This window comes from Sander vitreus, chromosome 5 (assembly GCF_031162955.1).
Source record: "Sander vitreus isolate 19-12246 chromosome 5, sanVit1, whole genome shotgun sequence".
In the NCBI taxonomy this organism is placed as follows: Eukaryota; Metazoa; Chordata; class Actinopteri; order Perciformes; family Percidae; genus Sander; species Sander vitreus.
Genome location: NC_135859.1, coordinates 5,262,006 through 5,282,756, shown reverse-complemented (window position 1 = coordinate 5,282,756; position 20,751 = coordinate 5,262,006). Strand labels below are relative to the sequence as shown.

Genomic DNA, 20,751 nt, shown 5'->3' with positions numbered 1-20,751 from the left:
AAAAAAAACCCATCTGCAGTACTTTCTAAAGCACAATAAAGTATATCAGCAACATTTGTTGTGTAAAAATACACATATGCTGTGTTTAAAATCAGACTCACGGATGTGTTAAAAATGACATCTTCTGTTAGGGAGCACTCGTCAACGGCTCTCAGAGGGAGCCATCTGTCACCAAAGCCAGACACGGCAGGATTTGTTTGCTAAACAGGACAAAGGCGACTGTTACCAACCAGATGCTGTCAGCATAATGGAGTAGTTGTCAAAAGAAAATCTTAAAGCACACTGTCTTGGACTAATGTGCCATATGGACAAGGTAGAGTTCTTTAAAGAAGGGTTTGTGTTGGTGGTAAAATATTTGGTCACATTTGGTCAGTAACTGCATCAAACTAAAAATGCCAAATGGTAAATCAATGACTTGATCGCTTGTTCACAGTTTACAATTGGGAAGTCTGTATAGAGAGGAATGCTTTTTAACCCTTGTGTGTTGTTCGGGTCTGTGGGAGCCGTTTTCAATGTTTGCTAAACTCAAACCTTGGCCAAGCTCATATATATATATAGCTCATATAATTGAATTTCCTTGTTTTCTCACAAAAAAGATCATATGATCATAAATGTGATCTCACAGGGGTAAATGGCAAATATGAACCATACATGATGTATACATCATTAGTAATTGAGCTAAAGTAAACATCTGTTAAGTATTTTTACATAAATTGTTATGGCTGTATTGATTTAAAAGCCTAATAATGTGGTGGGTCCACCAGACCCTGTCCCAGACAGACACCAGACAAGTGCTCATGTTAATTAATGTGCATTTGTCTCTTCTTGAATAAAAAATAAACATTAAAAAGAAAATGAAAAACTACTGACATTCTGGTGTGCTCAAAGGTTGATAAGCAAACTGTTCAAAAGAAAGGAAAAAACATATGCTTCCCAATACCTGTCATTGTTTATTGAAAACTGGAGTAATACCTCAAATGTCTTCCTCATGTATTTGTGATTCTCTTTTTAAGCTGAGCTACAGCTTCCCCCCCAACGCCAAACACGGTTGGGTGTTGCCACCTACTATTACTGTTGTCTGACAAGAAACGGTATGCTCTTGTGCAGGGACGGACTGGGGTTATAAAACAGCCCTGGACTTTCTGCCAAATAGGCCCATCATCCGGCCATTTGCCCCTAGCCATGCGCGACAGACACTAGCCAGGATGTCCTGATACTATGCCACGATACTGTAGCCTATCAGACAAGGCATTCAAAGCAAGTAACATCTCAAAACCAATGATGCTAATTGGGGTTGTGTTTATTAATGAAGCCTCAGCCTTCAAATAAAAAACAAAAAATGTACAATGTCATTACATCTGCATTGAAAATAAAATACAAATAATGAAATGCCACTGGCTACAGAAACCCCAAATTATACAAACTTGTAATTATAAAACAGTAGAGTATTACTGACAACACTTTCAGAGATAAAGTAGGCTACTTGCTGTACCTGAACATGGGGATTAGATATTCTGTAGGCATATACCAAAACTACACTCAGAGTGTTAGTTACTATATACTATAACTTATAACTATTCAAATATAATGTAAGCAAATTTAATGTTGGGGAAGTAGGAAAGTTTCTCTGTGTCTCTTTCACAAACAAGATCCGGTGGAGCTTGGTGGGCGGAGAGAGAGAGAGCTAGAGAGAGAGAGAGAGAGAGAGAGAGAGAGAGAGAGAGCGAGAGAGAGAGAGAGAGAGAGAGAGAGAGAGAGAGAGAGAGAGAGAGAGAGAGAGAGAGAGAGAGAGAGAGCGAGAGAGAGAGAGAGAGAGAGAGAGAGAGAGAGAGAGAGAGAGAGAGAGAGAGAGAGAGAGAGCGAGAGAGAGAGCTAGAGAGAGAGAGAGAGAGAGAGAGAGCTAGAGAGAGAGAGAGAGAGCTAGAGAGAGAGAGAGAGAGAGAGAGAGAGAGAGAGAGCTAGAGAGAGAGAGAGAGAGCTAGAGAGAGAGAGAGAGAGAGAGAGATAGATAGATTTTCAGTGGATGGAATTGTAGACCTATAGGCTATTTGTCGGCTTGTTTAGCCGTGTGTTGCCAATGTTGAATTATATTTTTATATTTTTTTATTTTCTCTCACAATCGCTTGCTGCCAGGGTTGCAACTGAAATAATAGGCTAAAGCAACAGCAGTTTATGAAAAGGACAAACGTAATTATGGTCAGATCTTGTGCCTGACTGTTGGAGAAGTGATATTCATAAGCGTAGTGATTATTATACATCTACAGAGTCGGCTATTTTTTTGCCAGCTTTCCTTCATGTTTTAGGAAGCAGTGACTGTATTGCGTTTTGCCTGCAAAACCGTGTCTGTGTTCTTCATATTTATGTAGAATAATTGTTTGCTCTTCTTATGTAAAATATGCGGCTCTGGTAGATGTTTGCGATTGGTCATGCTGTGTCCTTGGAAGGAAAAACTGCACTCTGATGGAAGACAGACCAGTTTTTGGTTAAACTTTTGGTTAAATTTGGTGAGTTATTTAGCATGTTTAGAGTGGTACCAATGCATGCCTGATGTTTTCCCATTTAATTCAATACCATAGTCTTCATCCTAGCAGCAAAAGTGAGCTCACTACAACCTCTCATATACAACAAAGTGAAATTGTGGTCAACCTGCAATTCATTATTAACACATTTAATGTCTCAAATTAACCTAACACAAATTATTAAACACGTTAAGTTTGACAGCACTAAATGGCACGATAATTTTCATAATCATGACACACACATTTTATTAGTTGACTATGCAGTTGGCTAAGACAGGGATAAAGGCAGCCTATTATAATGTGTCCTGCTCCTGGCAATTTAAAAATACATGTCAGGGCCTCATGTCAGTACAATCCAGTTCTAATTTCTTGCCACTGAAAGACAAGACATTTGTACTTCTCTATACTTTCAGGGTTGTGTTATGTATTTTTTGTGCCAGTTGTGCCAAACTGTTCATTGGCAGGGCAGCTGTTCCCATGTACCTTTTAGCAATTCATAGACTTTATTGTCTTAACTGTCATTCAGCCAGACACACATAGGGCCTGAAGAGATGAGAGAGAAGATGCTGAGTTGCAATACTGCTTCACATGCATAACTTGCGCCTTAGTGGTGCAGAGAGATTGTGGAGTTTCAGGTTGCTTGCTTGTAGGCTGACATCTTTAGCATCTGATTGTTCCACACATGTCCTCATAAACATCATTGGTGGGGACGTTCCTCTGGTAACAACAGATATTGTTTTCAACATGTTAGATGTAGGGCTATTACACAATAAGTAGTAGGATTATTATTCAGTATATTTCTTGCAACTTCTCTTTATTGAGGCTTTTTTTGTTTAGATTGTTCCTCATGAAAAGTGACATTTTAAAGTTACACAGTCTCCTTTTTTTCATTTATATCATTATATATTATACTTTATATCAACTTATATATACTGTTTATATGTGGTACACACATTTATGTACTGTTGAACTGTATTGTATAATACCAAGAAGCATTTCATTTAATACAATTCAACAGCACCACACACTGAAGACCAAATGATAATATTAGTAAACATTTGTACACACACACACACACACACACACACACACACACACACACACACACACACACACACCGAATAACAGAATTTAGATTCAACATTCTGCTAAGAAATACCTTGGTCGCATGCAGCTTTGCACCATTATATTGTGTAAAAGTGACTCTGACAATAAACCTCAGCTTTTAAAGTGAAAGAATACATTCCACAAATGATATGACTGTGTTTATCACTTGAGTACTGTTGAGAATAACAGGAAAACCTCCAAGATTCCATCAGAGTTTGTGAGTCATAGCCAAGTACAATCAAATACACACACACACACACACACACACACACACACACTAGGGTTGCAAGATATATCGACTCAATATCGTTATCGCAATATATAAAAGTGTCGCAATAAGTATGCAATATTTTGTATATTTTGTGGAGCGCTGCGTCCCGTCCGTTGGCTGTGTGGCTTAGTTGTGTTTGATTTACAGCCCGCTTGAAACGCTATAATGATCATGTTTCATTGGCCAGTTACCGTGCCACTTGCACATGTTAGTGCACGTCAGCGCACGGGGCCACTACGTGACAAACCCTATGGAGCGTACCACGTGAAGTGTGTGCATACTCCAACAGAGTGACAGTGTAAGTGAAGAAATAGATAGAGACAACAAAACGGAACGAATCAGAGAAGAGAAAGAAAAGTTGTGTCCTCTTCTCTTTATTTATTTATTTTATACTGTCCAACCAGTAAAACATGTCCTGTTCTGTAGACGTGGTCCTAATTTATTTATTCATGTTGTACCAGTCCAGTATGACAGTCAGTTAAACACCTTGTGTTGTTAAGAAAACTTGTTTAATTTGTTATGAATCTATTTTGATGCGTTTTCCAGTAACTTTTATAATTTTACATATGTTTAAAAATATCGAAATGAATATCGATATCGCAATATTCCTAATCAATATCACAATATCACATTTTGTCAATATCGTGCAACCCTCACACACACACACACACACACACAGAGACACACACACACACACACACACACACAGGTACCTTAATGATGATCCATATGAGGACGCACATGATGATGCTAAGCAGCAGCACAGCACAGATCACAACAATCACCAGGACCAGATTATTGTCTGATGGGTCACATGCTGAATCTGTAATTAATGGACAGTGTGTTTAGGTTTTCTTTTAGGTTTATATATTTTGACAAAAACAGTCTCATTTGCAATCAAGCAAATAAAGCATGAATACAATTTCTATTAGATAAATCAATGTACGTTTAGTATGTATCAGACACTAGAGTCGGACAAGACTTTCTTTCTGGCAAATGTGAAGGTGGACAGCCAGGCTGGAGTTGGAAAAGGGAAACAATGGAAAAATAGGAGAAAGACAGAACCACTGATACCTTCAGAAATGGTCAACCATGCAGATTGATGAGAGAACCCGATAGAATTGCCAGCCAAGCAGGTGTACTCCCCAGCGTCATCAAAAGACACATTTCTCAGTTGGAGGATTTCCATTTCCTTGTCCGTGGTGCTAAGGCCAGCGGTCTAGAAAATAACAGAGGAAGCAGACCCAACAAGAGGCCCAAGAGGGGAAAGGGAACCATGAGTAAAGGATTCTGAAAGAGAAAGGGGATGGAGGAGTGTTCTCCTCGATCCAACACCATCTGCCAGAAAAGTACCACCAAGACCCCCTGCAGAGGACTCCAGCATCTGTTAGTGGAGGAGCTGGTTAGGTTGACTCTGCGCTGCTGAACCCCACATTGGGCCACCCCATCACCACATCAAATACCTCAGTCTCATCTCTACATGCAAGAGATGGGCAACATGGAAAACTCCACAGCAGAACAGGGCACACTCAATCTCACACTTCTGCAAACTAAGTGAGTATTAGACAAACAACAGGAGGTCTGCGAAACATAGGTAAGCAGAGGACAGCTGGGAAAAAACAAAAAGGGGAGAGAGAGAGAGCCCGTGAGCCGTGCACGGAGGACTTTGAAGCGCAAGGGAGCGAGAGTAATAGAAGAAGATGGCAAGAGAGGCCCTTATTAGGAGGACACACCACAAGCATGGGGCAGAAGTGAGAACACTTTCAACTGTTCTGCTGGGAATTTTCCATAGCGTCATTTACAGTCAGGAGCACTGAGAATGGAGAGAGGGAAGGAGAAACAGAGGGAGGGAGGGAGGAGAGAAACAGCTAAGGTTGTCTCAAGTTTTACGGCCCTAGTTTTCCCAGGTGGTCCTAGAAGCGCCTCCGCTGTGTCGCCCTTGTACTGCTGCGTGGTGGTTACCTGTGGGCTCATATCTGGTGACAGTCAGCCAGGCCGACTGATTGGCCTCTCCTATATAATTGGACACTTTTCATATATACTCTCCTCTGTCCTCCTTGTAGAGGGTCAGCGCCTGAGCGTCCGAGCTATTGACCCCAGAATGCTGGAAATAAAAACACGTCATGTGCAGCACAGAACAAAAGTATCAAGACACAAAATCCAATTAAAGTAATTGCAGTGTCGAATTGTTTTGGTGATGTTCAGCGTTACAAAAGCAAGATACAATTCATTCATTGCATAGGATCCACTTTGGACCCAGACAGAAAGTACTGGGCATCTAAGAAAAGAACTGACATAGCAATAGAGGCCCATATCTAATTCAAATTGTCTCATTTTCTGTTTAGCATTACAAATAATTTCAACTGGCTTGTTGCTGCAGGATTGATATGAGAAAGCTCCTACTTTGAGGACACGGACATACGGTAAACCATCTGGACCAACTCGGCTCCCGTTGAGCTCAATGTGCTTCAGCCACTGGATATGAGGCTGAGGGTTGTCTCGCACATCTTTGAACACCTTGCACTCAAACTCCACGTCGCTGCCCACCACTGCGGTGCGATTTACTGGCAGGCCAGCCTGCAGGATTGGCCTGTGGGGAGAGCGCTCTGCAACACAACCAAACATACACAAATGTTAGTTTAGAAGACGTTAGGCAAGCAGTAAGGCAACAACGTAATAAAAAGAGACAAACTTGTAATAATTCAAAAGTACACACAGCTGACTGAACCTAAGCCAAGTAAAACCACCGTTGCGTCAAGGCTTTGTTATTTGAAATGGCCGGGGGCAGATGGTAAACAAGGTCCACTGTAAAATTGTATCTGATACTGTGTAAATTACAGACTATCATTTCTCGTATGGAGAATTAAAGCGGCCATTTCCCCAGTTATGTGCTGCTTGTGTAAGAGTTGGCCACAACAGCAAGTTAAGTATCTGATCTGGAGCCGTTTCTGTGAAAATGAAATGTTCTTGCGGCTCCATTTTAATGACTGATAACGCTCCAAAGTAAACCTACAAGCAAAGAATCTGGCAGAATGTCAAATGTCCAGGCTTTTCTGCAAGACATTCTTGGGTACTTAGCAAACACTTGTGACCAAACTCTCCCCTCACTGAAGCGATATCACTGCTCATCAGGGTCTGGACCTCTACTGAGGTCAGGCGGAGCCCAGGGAACAACAGCGACGGAGGAAGTGGGACCGTGATTTATAGAACCAGTGGTGTGAGAGCGAGCCACAGGGCAGGTCCTAGAGGAGTAATCACTTCTCTACTCGACATGGATCCATCACTCAAGACAAAGTAAGCAGGCTTTATTTATCAAATGGCTGACAAAAAGACCCAGTTCCCTCTTAATGAAGGCTCCGAGACGGTGCCCCTGTGCTTTCGTGACAACGATTGCATTTGATTGGTTGATCTGGTATGAGACATTTGTGGAAAAAAAAAGACTAGAGCCTCATGCATAGTCAACAGGTGATAAACCATGATCAAAAAGAAATCATGGTTTAACACACAGACAACGTGACTACAGTCAACACTTACCGACTACGTCGAGCTGGTAGGTGTGATTGATGCTGCCGTACTGATTTTCTACCACACAGGTATAGTTTCCCTTGTCAGAGGGTACTACAAATTCCATGATGATGGTCCACACATGGTCACGGACCTAAAGGTTTGGGGGGGAAAGCCAAGGTTACAGTGGCGGGCGTATAGAACAGCAATTGATCACCAAAAACAAAAACCATACAACCCAGATAAAACTCCAGACATACAGTTTAAGGTATGAGACAGAGCAGGTGAAACCATAGCTGTGTGCACAGATTCATCATTTGTTAGTTCTTTACTAACACAAAATCAACTATATAGTCAGTTCTACAGAACTAACCGTGGCCAATTTCCAACCAGGTACAGAGGTCCAGCTTTATGGAAGTTTTTCTGCTTCTCTTTCACAGTCACTCCTAATTTTCGATTTAAAAAAAATAAATGTTTAAACAACTTCTGTTGATGGAGCACAGCACTATGTAAATGTAGTTATGATACAATGTATAAACTAAACAATAAACATACTGTATGTTACTGTAATTTTTTCTTCTTTCTGGTTTCCCTGTAGTCACGTGTCTGGAATTTATTTTCTTTCCTTTAAATATTTTACATAGTTATGTTCATTTGCAAATGTGTACAGCTGTCTTTAATTTTAATGTTATGTGGGTGCATTTTATTATGTTATTGTATATATCTACTTTGGTTTTATTTTTATATGCACAAATAAATAAAAATTTAAAAAAGTACAACGACTGGCTTCCAGTTACTGCCCAGCAGGAAACTATAGATTTGGCATTAGTGGCATTAAAGTCAGACCAAATCTCACAAACAGATAAATGATGTTCATCTCTAAAAAGCAAATGAGCTTGGAGTGATTCAATAAGAAAAGTTGAGGAGGGTGTAGTGTCACGAAGAAGAAGCTGAGGGGAACCATTTCCAAAATATTTTTTTAAATTTACTAACCTTGAAGCCTCCAATGCGATGCTCTCTCTTGAACTCCTTGCCATTCTTGTACCATTTCAGAGTGGGAGGTGGGTTGCCGCTGGCCTGGCATCGAAACTTCACCGTCTTGCTGGCCGGGACAGCATGAAGCTTTTTCTCCATTTTCTCTGGATGAGCCCATTGTGGGGCCATTGCTAAAGAATAAGACAAGAAAAGCAGTTGAGTAAGTTTTCTAAAACTGAAAGACACAAAACTAAAGCTCAAGCTCCTTTTTTTTTTTACAGAGGACTTTACATAAGTACCCCTCTGAGAATCACCACCTTATCTTGGTGGAGGGGTATGCGTGACCCTGGGAGATATGCTGTCGAGGGCAATAGTTCATGGTAGGGTCTCCCAAGGCAAATTGGTCTCAGGGGAGGTGCCAGACAAAGAGCAAGTCACAGACCCCACATGAATCGGCCAAGAAGGATCTGCAGCACTTTGCCCTGAAGAGGAAAACCGGGGCCCTCTCCTGGAGCCAGACCTGGGAGTGGAGGTCTGGTGCCCGGTCCTGGCACAGCTCAAAAGAACTACATGGAGCTAAATTCCTGTGGGCCCACTACCCGAAGGGATAGACATTGGGGTCAGTGAATTGTCAGCTGGGTGGCAGCCAAAAGCAGGGACCTAGGTGTGCTGAGCCCTGGCATCACAGACTCGTTCTAGGGACTTGGAATGTCACACCTCTTTGGCAGGGTAGGAGCTACAGCTAGTGCAGGAGGTGGAGTAGTACTAGCTGAGCGCCGCTGTGAGGAGTTTTTTAGTGACCGATAGAGAAGAATGAGATGGCAGATATAAGTGGCTGAAATGGGGTTCCTTCATAGGTGGGCTGGGCTCACCCTGAGAGATAGGGTAAGGAGCAATGAGTGATGTCTGGACTACCTTGCTTAGCCTGCTGTCACCGTGACTTGGCCTTGGTTAAGCAGCAGGACATGGATGAATGGATGGATGGATGACATAATGCATGTTGACTTAAAAATAAGATTTCTAAATTACAGTCACAGGGCTTGGCAGTACTGAATGAGTAAGGATGTTAAGTTTCTTTTAATAAAATGAAAAATCACTTTTTTTAGATGCTGTGGTTTTGTCTACTTTGCCTCCGTTAGTAATGTATTGTTGTGTGCATTTCAGGGGAAGATAATGCTCTGGAAGTCAGAGTACAAACTCAAGGCTGGCATGCTTGCCGTGCTTGGCTGCCGCTGGATTCTTTGTGGGCAGAGTGGGCAGTAGGAGCCAGATGACTAAGCCTGAGAGTTTTAATTACTCTATAGACAAATTGGAAGACATCTAAGGTTAACCACGGTTAGTCACCGCAGGGGACATTCCACAAGTGAAAGCTGTCACCGAGGTAGTGAAAACGCTCTGATTCAGAGTGAAATCATTCACTCAAGTGTGACCCACACACACATGGCAGACCCATAATTGAATCATAAAGCCTTCAAATCACTGTCTATTCATGACAATTACTCATAACCCTGTGTCTCTGGGCGAGCGAGTAATGAGCATTTGTTGCAGTAGCATTAGTAACTTGAAGAGATCAGCACACTTACGCAGCAGTTTTTGACTGCCCGACGGCTTGTTTTCCTCTGACAAAGACTCTTCATCTTCATCGTCAGCCTCAGATGAGGCCAGGGTATCCACTAGAGAAACACAAAGTTACAATTCCATTTAATCTGATCCACACAGTGCTTTGTCATGTCCATGCCCTTAACTGCTCACTTTTCATTTGTGATGGCAACATTTTGATTGCATTTCATGCCCATTATCCGAATGATTTACTTTTACACTAGAGTACAAGAACGTGACTATTCTGTGACACAAAGTCGAATACCAAATTACAAAGGCTGCTCCGATTCATCTGCGCCGTGTCTACGACTTTACCTGTGACGTTGAAGTAGACGCTGTGGTTGCCGAAGGTGGTGCATGCGTACAGGCCAGAGTCCGTCAGCTCCACAGTCTCAATCTCCAGCTGGCCATTGCGGATGCGTGCGTGTTCTCCATCCACCACTGCCACATGGTCTTTGGTCCAGTTGACAGCATGGAGGGAGTCTTTGGCAGAGCAACTCAATTCCAGACGCTCCCCAAGATAGAGCGTGAACAGCTCTGCTTGCGTTTCCACAGAGACTACCAAAAAGAATAGACGGACATGGTTTTATACCATAAACACAAAAATGGCTCCATGAGCACATACAAAAGCTAATTTCTTTGGCACAAACTATCTATATGATACATACTGTAAGTCATTCACAACTGGAGAGTCACCAGGATTGCTGTACTAAAATGAAATGCACAATATCTCTGACTAAACTAAATAATAACTGAGGGGGTACAGAGTGTCTAAAATGTCCAGAGAGCCTCTCACGCAAAAAAAACAGGGCTGTATCTGTACTGTAGACACATCAAAAAGTACTTCAATCATAAAGCCGGGTCCAAGAGACAGCCTGGGTTTCCCTCAGAAAAGCCAGATGGCAAGTGTTCTTTTTTTTTTCCTCAATATGGCCCGGCTGGGGCCGATCACAGACCGATGGCAACATTTATGCAGAGCCCAATAGTCTCTGTGATCACAGAATCAGGGTCGGAATCGCAAAATTTTAATTTTAAAATTTAAAAAAAGCTATAACACAGATTTCATAGGGCCCTACATTAAGTCAGTGCTAATAGCTAACTGGAGATTTGAAAATACAGTGTGACTACGCCAGGCAGGCAAGGACCTACTTGGGAAAGGAAGGTGAAATTCAATTAGAAGATTGAAGAGAGGGGAGGCGTCACGCAGTTAGACACCTGAGCCCCCCCTGTTCTAAATGACTACATAGTCCGCAAGGGGGAGGGGGTAACCCAATTATGCTGACACGTTGTCCATCACAATAGTGTTGGTTGTCTAGTTACAAAAAAGGTAAAGATCGTCAATGGCCAACTTGCTTGACATTCTTGCTCTGGGATCACACATCTATGCCAAAAAGGCACACAAGGTACACTTTTCGTTTCAATTAAAAGCAAATGGCATCCGATTTTGTGGACATTAGGACTGCAATTAAATATAATTTACAATACGGATTAATCGGCTGAATATTTTTCCAAATGAATTCTATTAATTAATCTATAAAATGTCAGAAAATAGTGAAAAATGACGCACAATTTCCCAGAGGTTAAGGTGTCGTCTTCAAATGTCCAAACAACACTCAAAGATATTTAGTTTACAATGATAAAAGACAAGCAGGGCCAAGCAGCAAAGAAGAGAAACAATTAATGTTTAAAGTTTGCGCTTAAAAAAAAAGTCAACTGATCGATCTATCAATCGATTATCAAAATAGGTGCCGATTAATTCTTTGTTGACTGGACTAATAGACCAACTAATAAAAGAGCATCAAACTTCATCAGAAAGCCTTCGTTCAAGAGATTGGAGTGGCAGCAGGGGAAAGCAGCAATTCCTCCAATTTGAGAAACAAATAATGCTTACGCTTACAAGTTTACGCTTCAAAAAATGACTCAAATGATTAACCGATTATTAAAATAGGTGCAGATGTATTCTAATTGAATATTAGTTTCAGCTTTAGTATACATAGTTCTGTTCTGGTGGAAGGAAAGCTGGCAAAAAAAGCTGACACACGCGATCAGTTGATAGCGCTGTGTCGACCTGTGCTGCTGCCGGGGGCCAAGCCTGAAATCCCGAAGGAACTACGGAGGAGACGCCGGGGTTGCAGAGGTGGATTAAAACGTAACTTTTCCTGCTACAGATTTCCCACCGTGGTCAGAAAGCACAGGGGAGACACATTGTTTCTCTCACTATGCCACTAGAGTCACAACTCGCTCCGAAGACAATTGCCGTCACTCTCTCACTTTCTCCCTCGCTCTATCACCCACTCTCCCCATACACACACATGCCGGCTCAAGGCATGTACACCAACCAATATACAGTCAAAGCCCGTCTACGGAAAGCCTTTCCACTCCCTATTCAGCCCCATTGTACCGAATTTGGTTGCAGTTCCACCAGAGTTCCACTGGGGGTGATCGCGTTCCAGTGCTAAATGAACGGGACTCTAAATTTGTCTCTTTCGCCTGATTGTCGTTGAGAAATCTCAGATTTGATTGTAGTTTTTGCAAGTTCAACGTGGATTATAGGTCAAAAGTTGAATGAACGAGTACTTGTGTCATTTCAATTTCTTACAGGTTGAGTCGTTGTTGCTAATAACACGCTAGCATTCTGCTAATGAATGCTGATTGGTCAGTGAAGAACTGATTACGATCGGAGATCCCGCTTTACGGCATCCAAAGCAGAACCAGAATGTCAGAGTGAATATTTCGGCGTGGTCTTTAAAACAAACCTCTTTCTAGCACGTGTATTAACAGGGAGAGCCTAACCTGTCAGCTGTGTTGTTGATGCTTCGAGAGAACAAAGGAAGCGACTCAGAGCTTGCCGTAAAGCAGTATCTCTGGCCGTATATGTGTATGACGTCACTGACATCGTCATTGACAAAAATCTAACACCCAGCAGTGTGTATTTTCTTAGCCTCCCCTTTCGAATGCAACATTCAAATTACTAGATAAAAAATAATATCCTGAGAAAAGTGGATTTTGAGGGGTATAGCTCCATAGAGTCCCATTCATTCTGCACTGGCCTGTGAGCGCCCCCTATATGGAACTCTGGTGGAACTGCAACCAGTTCAGAAGTAACGAAAGAGTGGAACTTCTTTCTTCTTCTTAGAAATTCTTTGGTGTTGTCGATGCCTCAAGAGAAAAAAAGGAAGGGACTCAGTTTTCCGTAAAGGAGTATCTCTGGCGTATATGTGTATGACGTCATTGACATTTTAAAAGGCTTTTTAGAACAAAAAAGCCACTTTAAAAAAATCTAACACCCAGCAGTGTGTATTTTCTTAGCCTCCCCTTTCGAATGCAACATTATCCTGAGAAGAGTGGATTTTTAGGGGTATAGCTCCATAGAGTCCCATTCATTCTGCACTGGCCTGTGAGCGGCCCCTATATGGAACCAGACTGGAACTGCAACCAGTTCAGAAGCCAGAAGTAACAAGAGAGTGGAACTTGTTCCTTTATACGCGCAACCGGCACATACGGGTACTTCGGTAAAACTCAAGGCCGCGCCCACTTTTGGGGGATAGAAAACAGACGGTCCCATAGAAGTCAATGCAATTTGACGTGTGTTTGGATCATCATTTTGACAAATGTGTGTGGATTTTTTTCTTGTTAAACAGATGGTTTGTTTTATACACGTCTAATGTTTATTGTATAACCTTGCCTGAACCTGAGCATTCACGATACCTTAATAAACTAAGGTTGATTGCCATCATGCCCCCTCAGTCTTCCCCTGTATCAGTAGATCAATGACCCAACACGGTGGCCGCATACTGCTAAATGTAGAAATGCATATAAATGCAATCATATCTGATTAAATCACTATTGTTAGGCTGAGTGTCGTCTGTAATTAATTAACCTGTTATTAATAACCAACTGCTCGATCTATAAGCTGAGATTTAGTTGGAGACGACAGTCTGATGCTACTAAACTGTTAGCAGCTTCCCACTAAAGCTAACATTAGCTATCCATCAGTAGTAACTGTCACTAGCATCATTTACCACACTGACTGACAATATTTACGTTTCTTATGAGCCTCATATATCAGTGTAAAAGTCTCCATTAACCCGCTACACAACAGCTGTTTCTCTCCTGATGTGACGATTGCGCGATTCTTCCCTCTCATAGGGAGCCTCGGTGATGCTGGTCTGGTCTATAGCCTGGAGCCGAAGCCCATCTATCAGGATCTATTTTAGGACATGGCAAGAGGACAAATCGAAGACTGGGGTTTTTGGATGTATTGTTGGTGCAACAAACTACTCAGCAACCTTTCGGCGTAGTTATTAATTCAAATGGTTTGTTTAAAGTAAAAGTTTGGAGCGATTTACATTTCCTCTGTCGTTACGCTGTTGTCCTCTATGGGGAACGCGGGATTGTTTTCCCCTAAAAGTGGGCGTGACTCTGTTCAGAGACATTCTATGACGTTGCGCTGGTTGTGCATGTTAGAAATTCTTTGATACAGTCTATGACACCAACGCACAAGTAAACAAAGAGTTTTGTGATTGACCCTCCAGAAACCACACACCCCCTAGCGTTCTGGCGGTGAAATGTACTGTGATGCAAAGAAACAGGTTCAACCCCGACGCAGAACTCCGAAAGGGTCACCACGCCGTAAGAGTGACGGCGTAGCTTCGGCGTGCTGTTTGCGCACAACCGTAAAAGGCTCTTATATACTAGACGCAGCCCACCTGTGACGTCATGGGATCGCCGTGACTATTTATACTGGCAACACTAGTTGCAGTCTTCTCCTGAACAGAGGTGGCGCTAATGAGCAAAGGCTACCGACATTGCTCTTTCTACGGACTAGAAGAAGAAGAAAAAAGTAAACAACCGCAGAACTGGCAGCAGCACTGCCGTCAATGCTTCGATTTGATCCGATGACCTACTTCGTCGGCTCAAGCCTTTCATTTACCATAAAATAACTCATCTTAACCCAGTAAGTTTACAAGAGAGACTTGCAGTCACTCTGAGAGTCCTGGCATCCGGTTGTCGGCGAACTCGTTCAGGCCTCCTGTTTGCACTTTGTCGCACACCGCTGAAAAAAAAAAGAGCCGTGCGCGACCTCTGCTCGCGCACCATAAATCCGGCGCGCCGGCAGGATATTACGTTATTTTGACGTCACGATAACTCTAGAGTCATAGTGGGGGGACGGCAAGATGGCGTCGCGGTAACATCACTCTGTTGTCGCTCTGCAATATGAAGTAGCAAACCTCGGGTTTTTTTAACAGTTAACACGAATTGAGGGCTTTGAAATGCTATCCTAATACTTGACAACTCTTAGACTTCTTGAAGGAAGATATTTTTCTACGTGTTTCCATACTTTTTCGGCTCTTTTAAAACTGGCTAAAGTTAGTGGCTAACGCAAACCACTTTCTGATAACCCAACGGCTAACCTTACAAACGGAACGGATTGTTAATTCTTCTATTCGGCCAGTAGCCCTCTGTTGACCTTGAAAAATGGACAAAGAGGAAGATATTACACTGCATGAAAAGTGGGATTTTCGTCCTCGTAAATGCCCACAAATCTCCCTAATTTTCGGCAGTTAACGACAATTTACAGGCTGTAAACATCACGTTCGTCTGTGCCACATATTGTCGGAAACGGTTCTGGTTGGTTGTCAGTTGAGGTCATGGGTCGATAGGGAATTCATTTTATTTTTTATCTTTATTTTTTTTCCCAGTGGCAGCAAGGGATAGGTAGGATATTTTTTTGTTCCTTTACAGTAGCGATGGATACTCTATTTTTCATAACATAGCCTACCTGCACTACATGTACAGTTGTCGCTTAGTAAATTGAAAACATGGTGAGGCGTCATTCACGTGCATATTAAGTAGCCACACGCATCTGTTTTGGTCTTATAATACATCCATAGGTTTACGGCTCCAGCGGAGAGGATGGTTCGTTAAGACAGCAGCTGAGTTTACAAGAGTTTGTCCAAAGTTGAAGATTTGTTGCAAACTAAGATAAACAGTTAGACTACAAACTGACATCTTTCATTTGAGCTTGTTTGTAAAAAGTCGCTATTTGCAGAGTAGAGCTGTGTTTGCACAGCGCGGTGGACAAGAGTGGACAGCGCAGACAGATCAGACTGAAATATCAGTTTCTACATGTTTATGCCTGTAGAACAGGTAGGTGATTATTGATAAGTATTGACTTTTTAATCATGGAGCGTTTATTGTAGGCTACTTACGGTAATGAGTGTAGCGTTAGTTCATCTGCGCCAGGAGCAGTAAATAATGTATAATCTGTATTGTTTCAAATCAGTTACATGTGCTGCGTGAAGTAACGCACACACATCGACTCTGGTGTTCAGAATCCCGTCTATCTTCCATAATGCAACGCTTGTATCCAAATGAATTGTGTTGTGAAGTTGTCATTAGCGTCACTGCTGTTAGCCACCTCCATTGAGCCACAGGGACTTGCTGTAATGTTAGAGCACTCTAAAGGGTGTTTACCTTTCATTTGATCGTGTTTGCTTGCTACGTTGCCATCCTCTTGAACGACATTAAACACAACATATAGTTCATGAGTGGTTTCATCTGTCCTGTTTAACGTGTTGACGCTCCCCGGCGGCGCAGTAGCGCTGTAGCTGGCCGGTGAGGGCTGCTTGAAGGCGCTGTCCTCACGCTGAAAACATAGTGAGGCGTCATTCACGTGCATATTAAGTAGCCACACGCATCTGTTTTGGTCTTATAATACATCCATAGGTTTACGGCTGCTGCTGCTGCCATAAAACTGGACACAGCAACGTTAAGTGCAGCTGCGGCGACATCGGGTCCTCTTCCAGCATTGCTGGAGGACAACAGGCATCTTGCATCGCAAGAGTGCTCTACAAAAATCTAATTATAGTTTGCCTCAAACTTTTTATTTGGGTATTTATTTAATTCTTATCATTTCTTCCACAAGCTCATAAAATAAATTTGGGTCGCACATAAATTGACAGGGTCGGTCGGAAACCGGAACCAAACAATTATTTTTGTTAAGCCTAATTCAATTCAATTTTTCACACATCCATAAATGTAAGTTCAGGGGCTCTAAACCTTTCTTTCCTGTGTTTGAAAATGAAGTCAGTGAATATTTGGACTCTAAGATATTCAAAGAACTGTAAAGCTCTGAAGACTGTGCAGATATATTCAACACTTATATATATTATATATAACCATGATATTGGAACTCTTCTACCTCTAAGTGATGCTATGAATTGGACTGCTTGTTGATAACCCTTGCTGGACTTTGCAGACTCCCTGGGATATGAGCTGCTTATGTATTTATTTTGTAGTTGTGTGTATGTGTACTTGTATGTGTTATTTGTAACTACAAATGTTCTCAATAAATGAAAAGAAAAAAAAATAAATAAATAAAAAAACTCTAGAGTCATAGTGAGAGAAACAAAGTGTCTCCCCTGTGCTCTCTGACCACGGTGGGAAATCTGGAGCAGGAAAAGTTAACCCTCTCCTTGATTTCATGTTGTTCATAGAGAAGGAAATGAGTCAAATGCAAGGGGGTAAGCTTCTCCTCGGACCGCGAACCTCCTATGGCGCCATTTTGATGCTAATAAGCCATCACCTCCCGTTAGCATTCCATTGACTGCCATTCATTTTGGCGCCACTTTGACAGCGAATAACTTTACATCTGAAGCGTTTAAAGACTCTATTTGTCCATTGTTTATTTCTAAACAAACAACAATGTATAAAAGGCTCCATTACCTTGTATCTCACGTTATGGCTCCCTAGCAGACGTTTTTGTAAAAATAGGCTAACGATTGTGTCATAACCACGCGACTTACTGTCGCATAGTAGAGGAATTACCGTATAGTACAGGAGAAGCGCGCAGGCAGTTTCGTCTCACATTAGCTGTTTAAGTGTAATTACTAATGTTAACTAGCATTTTAGTTAGCAATAATTAGGCTGTGCCTATGTTATCTCCTTACATATACCTACGCTCTCCGTCTCTGCAATATTCGGAATGATTGAGATTTCTCTTGGCACAGCTACCAGAAGACTTACAACTTTCAGACACGTTGCTCACGGCACATTTATGTCGTTTCTCTCAGTTGGAGGCTGCGCAGTAACGCTCAGCCCTCACCGGAAAAGTGCTTCTAATATCCTTCACTGGTCTCCGTCCAGAGCAACGGGATCTGTTGGTCCATTCTTATATAAATGCAACGCTACCAAGCCACGGCCGAGCGACGTGCGTCGCTGCGACGTGTTTACATTTTTCGAGAGGTGCACTTCAGGCTACTAAACCTGTTTGAGTCGTGATTCACTCGGATCTTTAACCCGAGTCTTTAAATTGACTCACGAATCGAGAGTCTCTAGTATCATCAACCCGGTTCAGTTGAGTCCTACTACAATTCAATCTAAAATTATAACAGCGCCACACACAAACCTCTTGCAACATTCGCTACTACGAGTTCTAGCCATCTTAGCTGCCAAAAGCTGTATGACTTACAATTTCGTAGGCAACAACAACTCCACAAGTCAACTCAAGCGACAAGGCCGTTTTATATGGCGAGTGGATACTTGTCATTCAAAGGATAACCAGGAGAAGGAGCAGGCTACCCTCCCCGTCTCCGCCAAACCGTGTGTATTTTTCAATTGATTTACAGTTTTTCACAATCGCTATGACAATTTTTTCAATACTTTTAACAACTTTCCGAAACTCTTAACGCACCAACACACCTACAGCACACAATTGGCAAAACAGTTCATTTCATGCTCAAAATCACACATCGTAAACTAAATTCCAACACTGATTTTCAAAATACAATAATTCACTAACACAATACACTGTGTTTACCAAAACAATGCAAACATGTCTCAAAATCAAATAATTCATCCGAAACACTAACACATGTTCTCTCCCAACAGGAACATTTAGTCAATCATAGCACAATGTCATACAAAACACTAACATCACATGGAACTACAGAAACTGCATTATTTTATGTGTCAGGTCTGCCCGTATACAACAGACGATAGTCTATTGTATCGATCATAGATTGTGTTTAGCACTGCAGTTTCTCTTGAAGCCTCTCTACATTTTTGTTTTGTTGGGTTTAGTAAATGCATGCATATTTTGTTTTTCACTGTAAAGATGATTTTTTGGGGCTTTTCCGCCTTTATTTGACAGGACAGCTAGTTGAGAAAGGGAAGAAAGAGAGGGGGAAGACATGCAGGAATCGTCACAAGTCAGATTTGAACCCTGTACCTTCTGCATCGAGGCATAAACCTCCAAGTATATGTGCGCCTGCTCTACCCACTGAACCAACCCGGCCCCCACCATTTTGTTTCTTTTGCTGCAGAAATTCAATAGAAAAAATGAATGACCCATCTCAGAGTAGCTTTACAGAATGTACGGTCTATGAAAAAAAGGAGACAGAGACAGAATTGACCTGGTACTCCTCTTCCTCTCCCTCATGAAGGCATTTTTCTTATTTTCTGTGTTCATCTACAGTATATTGTTCAAATAGGTCCTCTTTTACTGTACTACCATATGATCATGCGATTGAAAGAACCTCAACACCTGAGTGTGTTTCCTAGAAGGGAATCAGCTGTGATTGATCTATTTGCATAACTTCAATCAGCTGTTTCTCAATAGATATATTCGTGTTTCAATTTACAATATGAACAGCTGTTCACTTTGACTTTAGCCTATAAGTTAGGTTTAGAACATGATGTTATCTGTTCTGACATACAGAGTGAAAGCATTTGTAAATTGGTCAGTAAAGATCCATCGTTTTGGTCTTGGTGGAGCTTGTGTGTAAAAGAAGTTCAAGCATTTAAAATTGGTGTTAACTGTATGCATTTTGTGTCAAAAGCAACAAGAAATGTGTTAATTGTATAGCCTACACAGACGGATGTTGTGCTAACTGTGTTAAGAGTTTAGGAGAGTTGTTAAAAGTATTGAAAAAAGTGTCATAGCGATCGGAAAAAACTGTAATAGGGATTGCAGACGAGAGACCAGCGGCGACTAGGCGGCGAGTGCATGTTATTAGAAACATTTTCCGACGGCGACGTGGCGACGGCGTAATTCAGAATTCCCATACATTTACGCCTAATAAAGACGTCTAAACTCTCATTTGAGAAAAAAATGACATATTAAATAATGTATTTTAAGTATTTCAAATACACAAATACAAGCCCTTAAAGTATTTTGTTACAAATTACAGTATATTCTGAGCAAATCATATACAGAGAACATTGGCGATGTACTAAACTAAATCAAAGCCATGTTTTCACATGTAGTAGGAGGAACCACTTTACTAGCTCAGTATACAGTATCTCACCACATGTACGCCGTCTTACCTGGGCCACTCAGGGCTGCTGTGCAGGAGAGACAAAGGATGGTTGTCAGCTTCAACCAGACAGCAGACATGCTGACAGTGATTGCTATATAAGTTTCACATCAAATATAAATCCTTAACAGGAAGTATTTTATAAAATGTTTTCGCTTTCGCCTCAGGGTTCTTGATTAGAAGTCAAGCCAAAACAACATGTGAAACTCATGTGTTTTCTCAGAGGTCGTATTATGCAACATGACCCCACACAAGTTGCAACAAACAACTCACATATAAAAAGTCCTAAGAAATCCAACTGGTGGAAAGTATTGAAAAATACTGATATCGTGATGCCAATTTCCCATTGCAGCCCATGTTGACACTACAGGTGAATCGGGAAAATATTTTAACTAACAGATATCAACATGACACTTCCCCCAGTTGATTACTGACATTAAGACAATCATTTTTGGTA

At 41.7% G+C, this 20,751-nt stretch overlaps 1 protein-coding gene across 2 annotated transcripts; it reads right to left on the bottom strand.

Moving 5' to 3' along the window:
* Nucleotides 1-1,282: 1,282 nt before the first annotated feature.
* On the bottom strand, nucleotides 1,283-20,568 carry LOC144517914 (fibroblast growth factor receptor 1-A-like). 2 transcript variants are annotated; one of them, XM_078250164.1, is made up of 9 exons: nucleotides 20,305-20,558; nucleotides 10,291-10,533; nucleotides 9,960-10,049; nucleotides 8,395-8,567; nucleotides 7,432-7,555; nucleotides 6,301-6,503; nucleotides 4,972-5,116; nucleotides 4,611-4,720; nucleotides 1,283-3,236 (listed from the first exon to the last, which is right to left on the bottom strand). In XM_078250164.1, the coding sequence occupies exons 1-9, from the start codon at nucleotides 20,372-20,374 to the stop codon at nucleotides 3,180-3,182; spliced, it is 1,215 nt and encodes a 404-aa protein (XP_078106290.1). In that variant the 5' UTR covers nucleotides 20,375-20,558; the 3' UTR covers nucleotides 1,283-3,179. The 2 variants fall into 2 exon arrangements, 1 of the variants encoding a protein (XP_078106290.1); XR_013501981.1 differs by lacking the exons at nucleotides 1,283-3,236; nucleotides 4,972-5,116 and adding an exon at nucleotides 5,860-6,001 and having other exon boundaries at nucleotides 4,633-4,720; nucleotides 20,305-20,568.
* Between the last annotated feature and the right edge of the window lie 183 nt (nucleotides 20,569-20,751).